The 14,644-nt window shown below is 48.7% G+C and overlaps 1 protein-coding gene across 1 annotated transcript in view; it reads right to left on the bottom strand.

Moving 5' to 3' along the window:
- The window catches only part of myoz2b (myozenin 2b), an 83,836-nt gene that overhangs the window by 65,473 nt on the left and 3,719 nt on the right, over positions 1 to 14,644 (bottom strand). The window contains exon 3 of the mRNA XM_072496185.1: positions 2,825 to 2,991. Coding sequence (XP_072352286.1) covers positions 2,825 to 2,991 — 167 coding nt within the window. The remainder of the gene's footprint in view (positions 1 to 2,824; positions 2,992 to 14,644) is intronic.

Below are 14,644 nucleotides of genomic sequence, written 5' to 3'. Positions count from 1 at the left end.
CACACTCCGGATGCGCCGTCGTCGGAATTGGGAGCGCTGGCTCCTGACTGGTGGTGCAGATCTGAACCGGACTGCATCGTGGCCTGGATTCCCGCAGCTTAAACAGCGTCTGCCTCTTGCACGGCAGTGTTTCTTTAAATGGGTGGCGCCACAGTTCGAACACGTCATGACATTAGCGTCTTGACACTCAGTGCGTCGTTGCACATGCGCAGTGCAGTCCTCAGACGTCTGTACCTGCGCAGTGCGGTTCTCAGACGTCTGCACCTGCGCAGTGCGGGTTTCGCCCGCTTCATTATCCTGTTCGCATCGCGCATGCGTCGGGACCCGGGAAGAGCGCGCAAAATGGCCGCTTTCGTCAATGTTGAGGCGCTGCATCCGGGAGATGGCCTGCACACTCTCCGCCTCCTGGGAGGCTCGTCTATCATTTCCTGCCGTTTTGTACTCGGAATAGCGATTTTCAGCGTGCTCATGCACAGTGCATGTTTCAATCGCGACTGGCAGGGTCATATGCTTGATCTTCAGTAACTACTCTCTCAGAGGATCAGAATGAACTCCAAAAACGATTTGGCCTCTGATCATGGAGTCAGTGAGATCACCGAAGTTGCAGGATTGCGCTAGCAGTCTAAGGTTGGTTAAATATGAGTCGAAGGATTCGTCTTTACCTTGCAATCGCTGCTTGAATATGTAGCACTCGAAGATTTTGTTGTGTCCACCTCACAGTGGCTGTCAAACTTTGCCATGATGGTCTGAAACTTTGTCTTGTCCTGGTCTTGGTCGAAGAGAAAGGAGTTGAATATTTCCAAGGCGTGATCACCCACTGTGGTGAGGAGAAGAGCTATCTCTCGTGCATCAGACGCACCATTGAGGTCTGATGCTTCGACGTAAAGCTGAAATTTCTGCTTGAATGTCCGCAGTTGGCATTGAGATTGCCGGAGGTCCTGAGCTGGTGAGGAGCCTGAATCTTTTCCATTGTGCCGGTATACATTCGCTGGTCGTCATGGATCTTGCTGAGTTAAACGAACTAGATTGAACAGACTCCTGGTATCATGTTGTGTTATGTAATTTGGAATAACACAAGCTGCCACTTGATGCAGTTTTGAGTAAAAGATGCTCCAGACTTTGAAGTGAGTTCAATGTGATTTATTGTACTATTAGCACAGTTCTCAATGAGTTCGACTCTCTGCTAATCTAAATGTAGTAACTCAGTCTAATTGAACCAGCCTTGCTCTAAGCCACGTGCTGGGGTGAAATGAAATGAAAATCGCTTATTGTCACAAGTAGGCTTCAAATGAAGTTACTGTGAAAAGCCCCTAGTCGCCACTTTCCGGCACCTGTTCGGGGAGGTTGTTACGGGAATCGAACCGTGCTGCTGGCCTGCCTTGGTCTGCTTTCAAAGCCAGCGATTTAGCCCTGTGCTAAACAGCCCCTAAACAGGTGTGATGCCGAGGATACAGCCTGTCTCACTCTGTAGATGTTGGTCTGTGGAAAGAGGCGGGGTGTGAGTGCCTCATCCCTTTTATAATGAGATATCCCCCTTAGTGTCCTGCCTGCTCATTGGTCATGTCCTATTCTATGTGTTCATTAACTGCATGTTTGCATATCATGACACCCCTGATACCTCAATGGTAGGGGTGAAGAGTTCCACTTCAGTACTGACCAGGACATCCTTTAAACATGACGTCTCAATCTCTGTTGCGCTGAGTGCCGGCTCTCCCAGGCCACACCCCACCAGAGTGATGGCATAAACCACGTGCACTAATTTATTTACTCAGAGAGGCTCAAGGTCTGGAGAGAAAACTGGTCTGTGCAGCTGGAAAGCTACACGCTGGTTTTCAGTCTGAGTCTGACACTTTGAAAAAATATGGTAATGTTCCGCCCACAGTATTTATAGGTTTAGTCCAGTTCAGTTTCTGGTCAGTGGTAATCCCTAGGGGGATTTAGCAATGATAAAGTCATTGAACATCAAGGGAGGTTGGTGAGATTCTCTCTTGGCGGAGATAGTCATTGCCTAGCACTTGTGTGGCACAAATGTTGCTTACTATCTGTCAGCCAAGCCTGCATATTGTCCAGGTCTTTCTCCATTTGGACATGGACTGCTTCAGTGTCTGGGGAGTTGCGAATGGTGCTGAACATTGTGCGATCATCAGCGAACATCCCACTTCTGGCCTTATGATGGAAGGAAACTCATTGATGAAGCAGCCTAAGATGGTTGGGCCTTGCACAAGACCCTGAGGAACTGTTTTCTTTGTGCCTGAGTATATGTTCAGTCTATACCTATTCCTGAGACGGGTGAATTTAAACCCAAGACTAATTCAGCATATATATTTTTTATGAGCAAATGTATCAAATGGGGCTGAATTGGGCCCAATTTTGAAATGGCAGAGATAACAAATGAAAGTGTACATATTTCATCATTATTAATAAAGCCCCATGGTCCTTTTTCAGATACGTGATTGGTGTTTGCCATTCTTCTGTTTGCAAGACATGATGGGAATGCAACCTCAGAATTTTGATGAAGTCAGATGGGAGGATCTGCTACTCTTCATTTGATGGCTGAACAAGCCAATTCTGGAAAGACAGAGTTGGACACAAGTACTGCACATGAAGTTGTCTCTTGCCTGTGGTGTGGGATGTTCTCTGCTGGTGCTGTTTGCAGGGCTGTTACACTTGAATCATAAATTAACCAGAATTCAAATACCATGCAAAAATTATCAACAGAGGCACTGAGCTAGGTTTTGTTATTTTTTTTTCAAATCAGCAAATTTGATTCCAGTTAATCTAATATTGACAATATAACCATCGGAGATTTTGCGTGAATACCTACGTTTATTTGTGAATTCACTGAGTTCTGGAATCCCTCAAATGTGTATTTGTCAGATCTCCTTTGCCGCTTTTTAAACAATCTGGCACCTCTGTTGGAAAGGAGAGAAAGCTCTTCCAACATTATATCTTTGGGAACGCTGATCTTTTTTCCATAGTCCATATCTAATTCTGAAAAATAGCACAGATTAGTGAACAGAAATCTTTTACAGAAACAAAGTTGAAAATATGGAATGTTACTTCCATCTGATGTGCTTCATCTCTTGGAAGATTGATAAGGAGATCATTATTTGCATTATATATTGTGCTCGTATTCAGTGGGTATGGTGATATGTTTTACAAAAGGTATCAACGGCAGACATTTATAGATTCATCACATTTGGGCTGAATTTTCACACACAGAGGCTGTCTGTCTGCATGCAAATATTGACAGAAGCCTGAATGCAAAGTCCGACTCTCAAATGTGGCCTCTGCAAATTTAGTAGGGGAAATGCAGGTGAGTTCTAAACTGCATATCCATTGTGCACTGATAAATATGCAGCTGCCTCCCACTCATGCGTGATCTTGGTGAGGCAGATGTCTGAAATCCAAAGTCTGCAGATTATAGCAGGTGAGGACACATATGAGCGGATTCATTTGGATAGCCAGTGTACCTTTTGGATATGGTCCTGGGATAGATTTGGGAGAGGCCAGTTGCCCTTTGTGAGAGGCAAGGCACCCTTTAGGAGAGGTAAGGTCTTTGTGAGAGGTTAGGTGTCCTTTACGATTGTGAAGAGTAAACACAATTGTGCATAAAAAATGCATAAACTCATTGGAACTTTCAAAGCTGTCAAATAACTATCAAGCTGTCAACACGGTCAAATAAATGTCAAAACTATCATAGAGTTTCCAAGATGTAAAAAATGTAAAAGAACTGTCAAGTCTCACTGAGACTAAAGCTCGTCAGAACTTATCAGAACTGCTTTAATTTTTTTTTAAGTTGAGTTAAAAAAATTCAGTGCTTATTCATTTTAGAATTTGTGCTGCATGACTGATTTACATCTCTGTGGGGTGCCTGTTAAATAAGCAGCCTCAATGACAGCTCCAAGTGATTATAGAACAGAATTGTTCGCTTTCAAAGGAAATTAGTTGAAGGATTATCAATGTATTGATTTTTTTTTATCAATGAGAGTTTTGATAAAGAGTATTGTCATAAATAAATGCAAGGTTTTTATCTACAGAGTTCTTGAGGTTTATCCATGGTGGATATTATATGAGATGGCATGGAGGTGGTGGTTGGACGAGTTGGCATGTGTTGGTACTAAGTTGGTGTAGAGGCTATAAGGATGATGGAGATGAGTGGAGGCATGGGTTGGCATAGGCGATATGAGGGACTAGGAGGGTGATGGAGAAGCATAGGCTGGCAAAGGAGCAGGAGTGGCCATGTGGGTGGCTTATGGTCTGGTGTAGGTATAGTTTGACATAGGGAGTATGATCGGCTTTGGGAGGAGGTAGAAGGGTAGAGGGTGTCATTGGAGGTATGAACAGCCATATGGGGTGTGTAGAGAGGCTAGGATGGTATGGGAGCTATGGGGTCCATTCAGGATGGGGAGAGGGGAATAAAATGACATAGGTTGGCATGGATGTGGTCGGGGGAGTGTGTGTGGGGGTGAGGGGGTGTGAGAGGTGAGGGCTGGAGCGAGTTTTTCAACAAAGTGCCAGGACACCAGGGCAGGCCTTCCAACCAGTCCTCCTCCGTTCCCGACTGCCTCTGCAATCATTTCAGGGATTGCGAACCCAACTTCTAATCCAGCTTGTTCCCTCAGAATGAAAACTTGACTTTCCAGGCCTCTTTCTCCCTAATTGAGTTTGCAGAGTCTGAAAATGTCCCATCTCTGCACACCTAAACCTGCTGCATTATTATTGGGCGGTGAATGAAGAGTAGGTGAGGCGGGGGTGAGAAGGAGAGGGGGCAGAATGAGTTAAGATGGAGAAAACATCTTGTCCAGCCTGAGTGCTATGGTGACGGCGGCATTGCCACTGATGCCAAGGAAATATATGGAGAGCCCAGCAGTGCATTCTACAGTGAACGCCTAGAACCAGTTGAGGAGGCATTTTAGGATGGGGGGATGTCGGTGTTAAAGTCGCTGTGCGAAAATCATGGATTTGAGCCGGAGGGGACAGACGGTATGTATAGGAAGTAGACAGAAGTGGGGCTGGTTAGGGTGAGGGATCTGTACCGGGAAGAAATGTTTGCTAGTATAGAGGAACTGAAGGAGAGGTCAGAGCTCCCAAGAGAAAGTGAGTTTAGACACTTGCAGTTAAGTGGCTTCGCGCGGAAAGTTTTGAAAGAGTTCCCCAAGCTACCGAAGTATGCCCTGTTGGAGCGACTGTTGCTTCCAGACGTGGAAGGGAAGGGCAGGATCGGCGACATATATTGGTGGCTGGAAGAGCAGGAAGGTGGTGAAGAATAAGGAGAAGTGGGAGGAGGAGTTAGGAGGGGAGATAAATTGGGGAATGTAAAGCGAGGCGCTACACAGGGTAAACGCGACCTCCTCGTGCATGAGGATGAGCCTGATACATTTCAAGGTAGTACATAGGGTGCATATGACTCGGGCAAGAATGAGTGGGTTCTTCCAGGGAGTGGCAGACGAATGCGAGAAGAATGAGTGTGGACCAGCAAACCACACACGTTTTGGGTCTGCAATAAGCTAGAGAAATACTGGGCGGGAGTGGTCGCAGCACTAACGAGGATCGTGGGGGAGGAGGTTGCGCCAGACCCTTCGGTGGCGATATTTAGGATATCGGAGAAGTCGGAGCTGATGGAGAGGAGCAAGGCCGATGTTGTGGCCTTCATCGCTCTGATTGCCCAGCGAAGGATCTTATTGAAATGGCAGTCGGCAATGCCACTGGGGATGGCGACCTGGCAGGGAGGCTTCTATGACTTCCTCCGACTAGAAAAGATCAAATACGAATTGAGGGGTTTAGCGGAGGGCTTTAAGGCAAGGTGGGGGATGTTCATGATCATGTTTGAGGAATTGTTCATCACGGGGGGTGGGGGGGGGGGGGGTGAGTGGAGGAGGGTGAAAATGGGGGGGAAAATTGTACAAACTGTACAATTGTGTGGTGAGGAATACGTTCTCCGGATTTTTTATATTGTGTAACCGTTTGAATAAGTTTGGAATAAGATACAATCAAAAAAAAAACCTCTGCACACTGACCCAGGAGCGAAGATCGAGCACTTATAGATTGATTTTGCAATCAAAGTTGCAGAAACTGACAGACTTATTAGTACTGTACAAGATCTCTAAGTTTTACATAAAAGTTCTGACATTAAAAGTTTCAAATGCTTTTATTTTGAGATTTTTAATGCCTGAGGCATACAGGTAGCACAAGTGGATAGCACTGTGGCTTCACAGCGCCAGGGTACCAGGTTCGATTCCCTGCTGAGTCACTGTCTGTGTGGAGTCTGCATATTCTCCCCATGTCTGTGTGGGTTTCCTCTGGGTGCTCTGGCTTCCTCCCACAGTCCAAAGACATGCAGGTTAGGTGGATTGGCCATGGTAAATTGCCCTTGGTGACCAAAAAAGGTTAGGAGAGGTTATTGGGTTACGGGGATAGGGTGGAAGTGAGGGCTTAAGTGGGTCGGGGCAGACTTGATGGGCCGAATGGCCTCCTTCTGCACTGTATGTTCTATACCAGTCACACAGTTATCAGCCACATAACTTAGTAGACTGCTAACAGATCATATGCTCAGTAATTCAAGGTTTAAAATAATATTTGCAAGTCAGACTGCAAGATGGATGTTTCAGGATTTGGAAAAATATTGTATTACAATGCAAATCCACTTTTGGAAGTAAATCTGCTGTTTTGTTATCCTGCTGGTAATATGGTTTAGGTGTAGATTTGTAAAAACAATAGTCAAAAATATTCTTATCACAATCCGAAGTCCTTTCTATCCTCAATACTGACTTCAAAGTTGTGGACAGAAACGGTATTCATGTGACATGCTGGCTGGCAGAGACCTGTGGCACCAATAAGTACTGGCTGGGCTTTGCGACCAATATGAGATGATTGAGGAAGCTTGAGACATTTGTTTATCTATAAATTAGAAAATTAAAGACTAGTCCAGCCTTTTTCCAACAACTTTTAGTTAACACAATTGTTAGTCAGATGTCTAATCATGTATTAATTTGATTCCGGTTTGATACTTTAAATGTGGTATAAAGTCCTCTTTTATCACTGAAGAATAGCTCTTCAAGCAAATCCACGGAAAGAGGATATTGAATATCACAAGGCCCATTCTTTTTTTTAAACAAATCCACCCCCCACCCCCCTTAACCTGCTGCGCTTACTCCTCTGCGAAGAAGTCAATAAATGGCTGCCACCTTCAGGCAAACTCTAGTAGCGAACCTCTCAAGGCGAACTTGACTTTCTCTAGGCCAAGAAAGCTCGCCATGTTCGATAGCCATACCTCAGCCCTTGGGGGCTTTGAGTCCCTCCATGCTAACAGTATTCGTCGCCGGGCTACCAGGGAAGCAAAGGCCAGAACGTCGGCCTCTCTCTCTTCCTGGACTCCCGGGTCTTCCGAAACCCCCCAAATTGCCACCTCAGGACTCATTACCACCCCAGTTTTCAATACCCGGGACATGACATCTGCGAATCCCTGCCAATACCCCCTGATTTAGGGCACGACCAGAACATGTGCACGTGATGAGCCGGCCCTCCTCTGCATCTAGCACACTTGTCCTCCAGCCCGAAGAATTTGCTCATCTGGGCAACCGTCATGTGGGCCCGGTGCATGACCTTAAACTGGATCAGGCTGAGCCTGGCGCATGTTGCGGTCGTGTTTACTCTGTTCAGGGCTTCTGCCCAGACACCATCCTCCATCTCCCCTCCCGAGCTCCTCTTCCCACTTCAGCTTCAGGTCCTTTGTCAGCTCCCATTAGTTCCTTGTAGACATCTGAGACTCTACCCTCTCCCACCTCTCCCCTAGAAACTACCCTGTCCTGCCTGCCCTTCGGCGGGAGATGTGGGACGGACGGCACCAGTCTGCGTACAAAACCCCGCACCTGTAAGTATCTAAAGTCATTCCCTCTCGCCAGCCCAAACCTCTCCTCCAGCGCCCTCATGCTCGGAAAGGTCCCTTCCAGGAACAGATCCCCCATCCTCACAATCCCCGCCCTCCTCCACAGTCGATACCCCCCATCCATGTTCCCCGGGGCAAATCGGTGGTTGCCGCAGATTGGGGTCCACACCGATGCTCTTACTTCCCCTACATGCCTCCTCCACTGGCCCCAGATCCGAAGAGCCGCCACCACTATCGGACTAGTGGAGTACCGTGCCGGCGAAAGTGGCAGAGGCGCCGTGACCAGGGCTGCTAAGCTAGTGCCCCTGCACGAAGCAGCCTCCATCCGCTCCCAAACCGACCCTGCACCCACCATCCATTTCCTTACCATCGCTATGTTGGCCGCCCAGTAATAGTTGCTGAAGTTCGGCAACGCCAGCCCCCCTTCCCCTCTGTTCCTTTCAAGCATCACCCTCTTCACCCGCGGGGACTTTCCTGCCCATACAAATCCCAGAATAATTTTATTCAGCCTCTTAAATAAGGACCGCGGGATAAAGATGGGGAGACACTGACAAACAAACAAGAACCGCGGGAGAATCGTCATCTTAATAGTCTGCACCCTCCCCGCCAATGACAGCGGGAGCGCATCCCTCCGGACCTCCTCCCTCACTCGTACCACCAGTCGGGACAGGTTAAGCTTATGCAACTTGCCCCAGTCCCGTGCCACCTGAATCCCCAACTATCGGAAACTCTCCCCCACTAGCCTGAACGGCAACCCCTTCAGCCTACTCTCCTGCCCCTCGCCTGAATTACAAACAACTCGCTCTTAGCCATGTTCAGTTTGTATCCGGAGAACCAGCCAAATTCCCTCAGGGTTGCCATAATACTGTCCATTCCCACCATTGGGTCCGATACACATAACAGCAGATCATCTGCGTAGTATAACGAGACTCTATGTTCCACTCCCCCCCGGACCAGCCTTTTCTAGCCCCTAGAAACTCTCAGTGCAATTGCCAGCGGCTCTATGGCCAGCGCAAACAGCAGTGGGGAGAGAGGGCAGCCCTGTCTTGTCCCACGGCGCAGTCTAAAGTAGTCCGATGTCGTCCTGTTCGTCCTTACACTCGCCTCCGGGGCCTGATACAATAGCCTAACCCAGTCGATGAACCCCGCCCCAAACCCAAACCGTCCGAGAACCTCCCACAGATAATCCCACTCGACCCAGTCAAAAGCCTTTTCAGCATCCATGGCTACGACTATCTCTACCTCCCTACTCTCGGGGGGCATCATAATCACGTTGAGCAGCCTTCTTAGGTTGGCCACCAGCTGCCTCCCCTTTACAAACCCGGTTTGGTCCTCCACAATTACATCCGGGACACAGTCCTCAATTCTGGTCGCCAGAATCTTGGCCAGTAACTTGGCGTCTACGTTAATCAAAGAGATCGGCCTGTATTACCCACAGGCCTCCAGGTCCTTATCCCGTTTCAGAATGAGCGAGATGGTGGCCTGCGACATCGTCGGGGGTAAACTCCCTATGTCTCTTGCCTCGTTAAAGACCCTGACCAGCACCGGCCCCACTATCCTGGCAAACATTTTGTAAAACTCCACCGGATACCGGTCCGGCCCCCGGGCTTTACCCGACTGCATGACCTTCAGGCCCCCCAACACCTCTTCAATCCTGACCAGGGCCCCCAGTCCGTCCACCAACCCCCTCCCCACTCTTGGGAAGGTCAGTCCGTCCAGGAATCGCCTCATCCCCCCCGGTCCCCCGGGTAGTTCCGAAGTGTACAGCTTTCTATAAACGTCCCTAAAGACCTTGTTCAGCCCTGCCGGTTCACACACTGGATTACCTTCCCCATCCACTACCCTCCCTATTTCCCTAGCCGCTTCCCTCTTCCTTAGTTGTTGCGCAAACATTCTACTGGCTTTTTCCCCATTCTCATAAATCGCACCTTTTACCTTTCTAAGCTGCTCTACAGCCTTGCCTGTAGTCTGCACCCCAAATTCGGCCTGCAGCGTCTGTCGTTTCCTGAGTAACTCTGGCCTCGGGGATTCCGCATAACTCCTGTCCGTCCGTAGAATTTCCTTAATCAGTCGGTCTGTTTCTGCCCTGTCTGTCCTGTCCCTGTGCACCCGGATTGAAATCAGCTCCCCTCTCACCACTGCCTTCAGTGCCTCCCAGAGCACCGCTGCCGAGACTTCTCCAGTTTCGTTCACCTGCAGGTAATTCTGCATACACTTCCTCAGCCTCTCACACACCGCCTCGTCCTCGAGTAGTCCAACTTCCAGCCTCCATGGTGGGCGCTGAAAGCTGTCCTTACAAAACTGCAGTGGCAAGTAACTTTATCTACCCAGTGTGGAGCATGGTCCAATATGGCAATTACCGAATATTCTGCCCCCACCATTCCGGCCAACAGGTCCCTACTCACAACAAAGTAGTCAATTCGGGAATACACCTTGTGGACGTGGGAGTAGTCCGTCGACGTCGGCCGGCTAAATATCCACGGATCTGCTCCCCCCGTTTGCTCCATGAACCCTCTCAGTTCCTTTGCCATCGCTGGCAATCTGCCCGTTCTTGAACATGACCGGTCCAGGCTCGGGTCCAGGACTGTATTAAAGCGCCAGCCCATGATCAGCATACGCGAGTCCAAGTCGGGGATCTTCCCTAGCATCCTCCTAATACAATCCACTTCATCCCAATTAGGGGCATACACACTGACCAGGACAACTCTCACCTCTTTGAGCTTACCCCTCACCATAACGAACCTGCCCATCCACGACTGTGCCCTCCGCCTCAAATTGTACCCTTTTATTAATCAGGATCGCAACCCCCCTCGTCTTAGAATCAAGCTCCGAATGAAAGACCTGACTGACCCAGCCCTTCCTTAACCTAACCTGGTCTGCCACTTTCAGGTGCGTCTCCTGCAGCAAGACTATGTCCGCCTTCAGAACCTGCAGATGCGCAAACACACGCGTCCTCTTCACTGGCCCGTTTAACCCTCTAACATTCCAGGTGATCAGCCTGGTTGCGGGGCACTTCCCCCCCCCCCCCCCTTTGTCGATCAGCCATCCCCTTTCCTTGGCCAGCCCCCCAGCCATGTGTCACACTTCATCTTGCCCGCCTCCTGACTGGCTCCACCCATGACCTCCTCGCTGTTGCCATGCCCAGTTTCTATCCCCATCAGCAGAACGACTCCCCCCCCCCCCACACCCCCAGCAACACCATCATATCACCTAACCCCTGCTCTAATCTAACTATATGCACACACCCCACCTCGGCTACCGTTGACTAGCTCCACTCAGCTAGCCTGGGCCTCCCAGCCTCGGCGCCAGCACGTCTCCCACCCATTGTTCCAAGTCACCCCTCCTCCGACCCATCCATACCACTTCCCCAGATCAGCCCTACTTAAGCAAACACTCTATACAAGTCATAAACAACCCCCACAATAGCACAATTCAAGTTAAACAAGAAGGAAAAAAGAGATAAGAAATAACAGGCACTCTCAGTTCTTCCCATACAGACACAGAAAAAGATTGCACAAAGTTTCCCTGAAGCATCCATTTTTACCCAACCCTTTTAACTGTTTTCTTTATTATTTTCCCCCTAGCCAAACTCCAACTAATCAAAGAGCCCAAACAGGAAACATTCAGGTAAACCACGCAAAAAAGAACACATCCTACCACCTTCCAACACCCTAAAAAGGTCGAAAAAAGAAACAACAAAAACGGACCCAAACATGCAGGCAATTTTCAAAACGGGAGAGACACCACATGTACTTAAAAGTTCTAACATGAGTCCAAATGTCCTCAGCTCAGGGCCAGCCCTTGCTTCTTAACGAAGTCCATCGCTTCTTCGGGTTCCTCAAAATAGTGGTGCTGACCCTCATTTGTAACCCACAGTCGCGCCGGAAAAAGCAGCCCGAATTTCACCTTGTTTTTATACAGTATCTCCTTCACTTGCCTGTAGCCTCCCCTCCTCCTGGCCACCTCAGCGCTCAAACCTTGGTAAACACGCAGGGTGGTATTGTCCCAAGTACAGCTTTGTGTGCTCTTTGCCCATTGCAGCACCCGTTCCTTGTCCAGGTACCTGTGAAAGCGTACCACCATCGCTCGTGGGGGACCCCTCGTTGCGGCTGCCTCACTTGCACTCTGTGTGCCCTGTCCACCACCGGCGGGCGCGGGAACACCTCGTTCCCCAGCAACTTCTGAAACATACCCTCCACATATGCGGCAGCCTCTAGCCCCTGCGCCCCCTCCGGGATGCCCACGATTCTCACGTTCTGCCGGCGAGAAATCTGTTGTCCAGGTCCTCCAGCCTTTCCAGAAGCACTTTTTGCTGGTCCCTCAGCCTCCGAATCTCCACATCCGCCACCGTTTGAAAGTCAGCCTGCTCCTCCACTGACTTCTCCAACTGCTGGAGTTTCTAAGCCTGATCATCCAGCCTTTTTCCCATCCAGTCAATCGACTTCTGTAGCGGCTCCAAGTTGTCACGCTTCAGAGCCAAAAAGCCCTCCTGCATAGTCTGCAGCAGCTGCTCCATTGTGGGCTGGGCTGTCGGCTCCTTGCTCTGAACACCAGCCAAGCTGGTCTCTCTCACAGCCTCCACTGTGCCCTTGCCCACTTCTTCTGCTGTTTACGGTCCCTCTGGCTTCTTAGGTACATACAATTCTATGTGGTCCTGTACTATTGCTTTCCAGTTCCGCGCTCAAAAGCGCAAAAAAGTCGGGGGAAAAGGTCCAAAAGTCCGACCGAAACGGGAGCCACCAAACGTGCGACCTACTCCCTCACAGCCGCCACCAGAAGTCCACAAGGCCCATTCCTACCTACTCTTCTGAGTTGCTTGTTCCAGGATTGAAAAAAGGATGATTTACTCATCAGCTTACAAATAGTGAGTTTATCCTTCCATCGCTAATTGTTCCACCCTTCATTTTTTTAATTCGGCTTTATTTTTTCTGTAAGTTCTTTATAGGCTGTTATAGATGTTCCTTGATCTCTGATTTGCTCATCTTATGTACCAGTCCTGTGTCTATATTTTGTTTCTTTTTAGGATTCCTTGGGCACAATCTAATGGTCAGGCTGCGCCGGAAACGCAGTTCACCGCGGTGCAGTGGGGCCGCTGAAAGCCGGGTGACCCCGCTCCCGGGATCTACCCGGCTCGCCACGCCTTGCAAGACTAACGTAATCTCACGAGACGTTGCAATGTAAATCCCGCTAACTGTGGGCAGGATCACTTTTTGGCAAATCTGCGTATTAGAGCGAGATAGCTAGCCTCACTCTAATGTGCATATTCCCGAGGTACCTGAGGCTTTGGGATTCATCCCCTTTGCCTGGGAGACCTCGGGCAAGCCATGTTCAGCACTGGTTCCCACAAACAGGGACCAGACAACACGGCACTCATGGGAGTCGCCCTGGGGATTGGAGACCCTCAGCTGCATACCCTTTGTTCAGAGTGGTGTCCTGGCACTGGTGGTGTTACTTGGGCACCTGGCTGCCATAGTTTGTTCAGGCTGGGGGAGAGGAGGAGGAGGAGATCTGAGATCGTTTCGTGGGCCTTGGAGATCGGGACGTCATTTAAAAATGGCGTCCTGATCTCTCGCTATACTGGGGAGTTCCGGTGAGCAGAGCTCCCCACTGTACAAAATGGGGCTATGGCCATGTGTCCCCCATTTAGGCCCCTTATTTAATGTGAGTGGTGTTGAATAAGCCATGTGGTTCTTGGCACGGCTAGTGATGGGAAACACGTGGCTAAATGCGCTCGCTAGCAAACCTTGTTTCCTTTTGGGAGAATCGCGCCCATTGTTCCTCCAAGTTAAAGGTTTTACTAAGAAATTAGTTCAAATGGGTTCTGAAAAAGGGTTCTGCTTGCCAAGTGGCAAGTAACTTCAAAAAGGTAAAACACTCGTGCTGTCGATAAGTAACAATGGTGAGAGGCAGCAGTATTTGCTAATCATAGAATCACTACAGTACAGGTGGAGTTCATACGGCCTATTGAGTCTCCACCGACCCTCTGAAAGAGTACTCTACATAGGCTCACTCCCCTGCCCTTTCCCATAACCCCACCTAATCTTTGGATACTTAGGGGCAATTTATCATGGCCAATCCAACCTGCGCATCTTTAGACTGTGGGAGGAAGCTTGAGCACCCAGAGGAAACCCACACAATCAGGGGGAGTACATGCAAACTCCACACACAGAGTCACTGAGCTCGGTGCTGGGAGGCAGCAGTGCTAACCACTGTGCCACCATGCCGCCAGGCATGGAAAAGGAAATGCAATTGAGATGATAAAAAATTGTAGTCTATTTATGTGTTTGACTTCCAACTCACCATGTCACACTCAAATAATCAGGATTGACATTTAATAGTGTGGGACAATGTGATCAAATTACTGACGGATGTTTGTAACTTAAATTTTCAGCAACAGCTGTGTGCAGCACGTTCAGATAGTGGAATCTGTCGTTTTTTTATAGGGTGCTGGCAATAATATCATTAGTTAATACAAACTAAATCTGTCAAATCTTTTTTTTGTTTTTGGTATTAAATTACACAGAATTAAAGTTTAGATAACTATTCAATGGTAGACACCTCAATGTTGAGAGTCTGGCAACTTGATTGACTCCTAGGTTCCAGAACTGTCATATCTGAAATTGAGTCTTATGATACAAATTTAAACGCCTTCCAGTATCCTTAAAACAATTTTGATGCGTTTCCTTTCTCAAAAGTTAGCTCATGTTTCTTTGGCCTATCTGGGCTCCCACTCTAAAATCTTTATTGAAGAAAGTG

This window comes from Scyliorhinus torazame, chromosome 3 (assembly GCF_047496885.1).
Source record: "Scyliorhinus torazame isolate Kashiwa2021f chromosome 3, sScyTor2.1, whole genome shotgun sequence".
In the NCBI taxonomy this organism is placed as follows: domain Eukaryota; kingdom Metazoa; phylum Chordata; class Chondrichthyes; order Carcharhiniformes; family Scyliorhinidae; genus Scyliorhinus; species Scyliorhinus torazame.
This window is presented reverse-complemented; position numbering and strand designations above follow the sequence as displayed.